The sequence below is a fragment of the Condylura cristata genome, unplaced genomic scaffold (genome assembly GCF_000260355.1).
Source record: "Condylura cristata isolate star-nosed mole 26May11 unplaced genomic scaffold, ConCri1.0 scaffold00025, whole genome shotgun sequence".
Lineage (NCBI taxonomy): Eukaryota > Metazoa > Chordata > Mammalia > Eulipotyphla > Talpidae > Condylura > Condylura cristata.
In genome coordinates, this window is record NW_004567126.1 from 31,243,956 (window position 1) to 31,246,473 (window position 2,518).

At 65.6% G+C, this 2,518-nt stretch overlaps 1 protein-coding gene across 1 annotated transcript in view; it reads left to right on the plus strand.

Annotated features, from left to right (window-relative positions):
* MYO1F (myosin IF) overlaps window positions 1-1,821 on the plus strand; it is a gene marked incomplete at its 5' end in the record, with an annotated part of 19,362 nt that extends 17,541 nt beyond the window's left edge. Inside the window, one exon of the mRNA XM_004688956.2 lies at window positions 15-1,821. Coding sequence (XP_004689013.1) covers window positions 15-91 — 77 coding nt within the window. The remainder of the gene's footprint in view (window positions 1-14) is intronic.
* Between the last annotated feature and the right edge of the window lie 697 nt (window positions 1,822-2,518).

The following is a 2,518-nucleotide window of genomic DNA, read 5'->3' on the forward strand; positions in this document are numbered from 1 at the left end:
GCCTCTCCCCACAGATCCCTCGGGCTGGTGGAAGGGCCGGCTGCACGGCCAGGAGGGCCTCTTCCCGGGGAACTATGTCGAGAAGATCTGAGGGGGTCGTCTGGGGCTGCCGCCCAGCTGCCTGCGCCAGGCCCGGCCCACTGCTGGGCTCCTTTTCCCTGGCTGACCTGTCCAGCGGCTGCGTCCTGAGCTTCCAGGCCAGCCCGGCCAGCGTCCTGGGTCTGTCGGCACCACGCGGTCCCGAGCCCCCGCCGCCTCCTGTGTCCAGCGGGCCAACAGCAAAAGCTGCCTCCCAGCCGCCTCGCAAGTGCAGAGCCAGGCCCGCCAGCGCTGCCCCTCGCCGCTGAGGCGATTCAGGCTTGCCAGGAGAAAGCACCGATAGCGCCCGATTGCCAGCCCTCTCCCACCCTGGAGGTGGGGGCAGAAGCGCCCACGTTACGGTGAAAATGCCCACGACACCCATCACCCCACGCCTCTCCCCGAGCGCGAGCTGCCCAGACAGGAAATGGCCCAGCGCTTCCTGTCAGCTTCGAGTCTGCAGCCCCCAGCCCCTCTGGCACCCAGCCGGGCCCCGAGGAAGGAGGCGGGCCCCTCATGGCACCCCTCGGTCCGGCCGGGTCACCCTGGCCGCTGCCCCGGCCGTGTCTGCATCTCCTTAGCCCTCACCCACCTGGCGGCAGACCTGCTTCTGACCTTCAGCGCCCACCTCGGCATGGCACAGGGAAGGAGCTCAGTCTAGCCACTTAGCTGGAGTCAGCCCCCCGGAACTAGGAGGCAGCACCCGAGGCCCCCGACTTTCCAAGTGGATCCAGCCTCTGCACCCAGCCCATGAAAGGGCAGCCGGGCTCGGAGAGACAGCTGGATGGGGTCAGAGCAGCAGCCCCGGCTGGGGTGGGGGGTCTCAGGGTGCAGAGGGAGAGTGGGCATCACTGGTGGGAAAAGGGGCAGCCTCGGCAGATCCTGAGGGCCAGCACCACAGGGGGAGGCCGCCCAGCAAAGCAGAGGGCGGGGTCAGAGGCGCCTGAAGAATATTCTGCGGGGTGCACCTTCTCCCCGTGCACTGACCAACCTTGGGGAGCTGCGTGTGGCTGGGCAAAAACCCCAAGACTGCAAGGGGTCCCAGCAGCCTTGCTATTTGTCAGGCATCATACAAAGCCTCTAACCGGCCCCTAGAATGTTCCAGATTCCTTCCACTGCCCTTCTGAAGACGACTGGTGAGGGCCGTCCCGAAGCGGAGTGAGGATGGTCTGAGCACCCCCCGGTCTCCCCACGGGGCCGTGGCTTGGGCACCGCGGAGCGGTCGGGCTCTGTCTCCCTTCTCTGCCCTTGAACTCGCCCGAGCGGCCCCCCCACTCCTGCACTCTGGAGCACGGCCCTCTGCCCCCTGCCATGACGGGCCATGATGGGCACCACCCGTTTGCAGGAAGTGGGCTTCTGGGCAGGGCGGCGAGGCGAGGGTTATGTGGTGTGCGGGGATGGAGGCGCCTCCCCGCTGGGCCCAGGCCTCTCCGGGCCGCAAACCCCGGCACTCTGGTCCTGCCCACGTGGCAGCGCCACATCCTGTTGACTCTGTACCATTTCTTACAAGCCCCCTCCGCAGCCGCCTGTGTCCGTCCTTTCCGGGACTCACCCACCCTCCGGTCGCGCCAGCCCCCTGCACGCGCACTCAGGCACACTCAGCCCGGCAGCAGCGTGACCTCTGGGCCCTCCCTGGTGGCGCGCGGGGTCAGCGCTCAGCAGCTGACGCCGATCGCAGCCACTGTGGCCTGAGTTCCGTCCCCAGCCAGGGGGGACCCCAGTGTGCAGCAGACCCCTCCTGTGTCCCCGCTGCCCCCTCAGCAGTGGGTGTCAGTGCACTTGCCTGCTCTGCTCCCCGCTCTGGCTCTGGGGCCCCCGCACCTCTGGCCTGTACCCCAGTTCTGTGCACAAATAAATCTTCTAAAAAATGATCTTTGGCTTTTTTTAAATCATTCTTCCCGCACCATCATCCTTTGTACTCGTTAACCTTCCTCCTCCCCCTCCTGACCTCAAACAAGTCTCACTTCCTTTACTGCCTGTTAGTTTCAACAGGTGACTGTGCTTTGGGCGCCATCCGCACGTGAAGACCTCTCCTTACTCTGCCTTTATGCGCATTAGTCCTGAGCTCCTTCCATTCTGCTGTCCACGGGAAGGGGCCTCCGTCCCCCCCCACGGTCGAGCGGGCCTCCCGCGCCCTGCGTCCCGCCCCGAGTGGGAGCGCTGTGCTGCCGGCTGGTCCATGTGCCCTGAGGGGTGCTGCCCTCACGCCCCTCCGAGTTGCTGGTTTCATATTCTTCGGCTGGACACGCAAGAGTGGGGCTGCTGGTTCCAATGGAAAAGTCTGGAACTCAGTGCCTCACGGGTGGGCAAAGAGTGACTACAGAGGTCCAAGACTGGCTTTCCCTCTCCCCGGGGGTTATCCGCGCAGCACACGGCCTCCGGGACAGACGCACGCTGGGCTGCTGAACTATCAGCGCTTAAACAAGGCGTCTGGAAACAA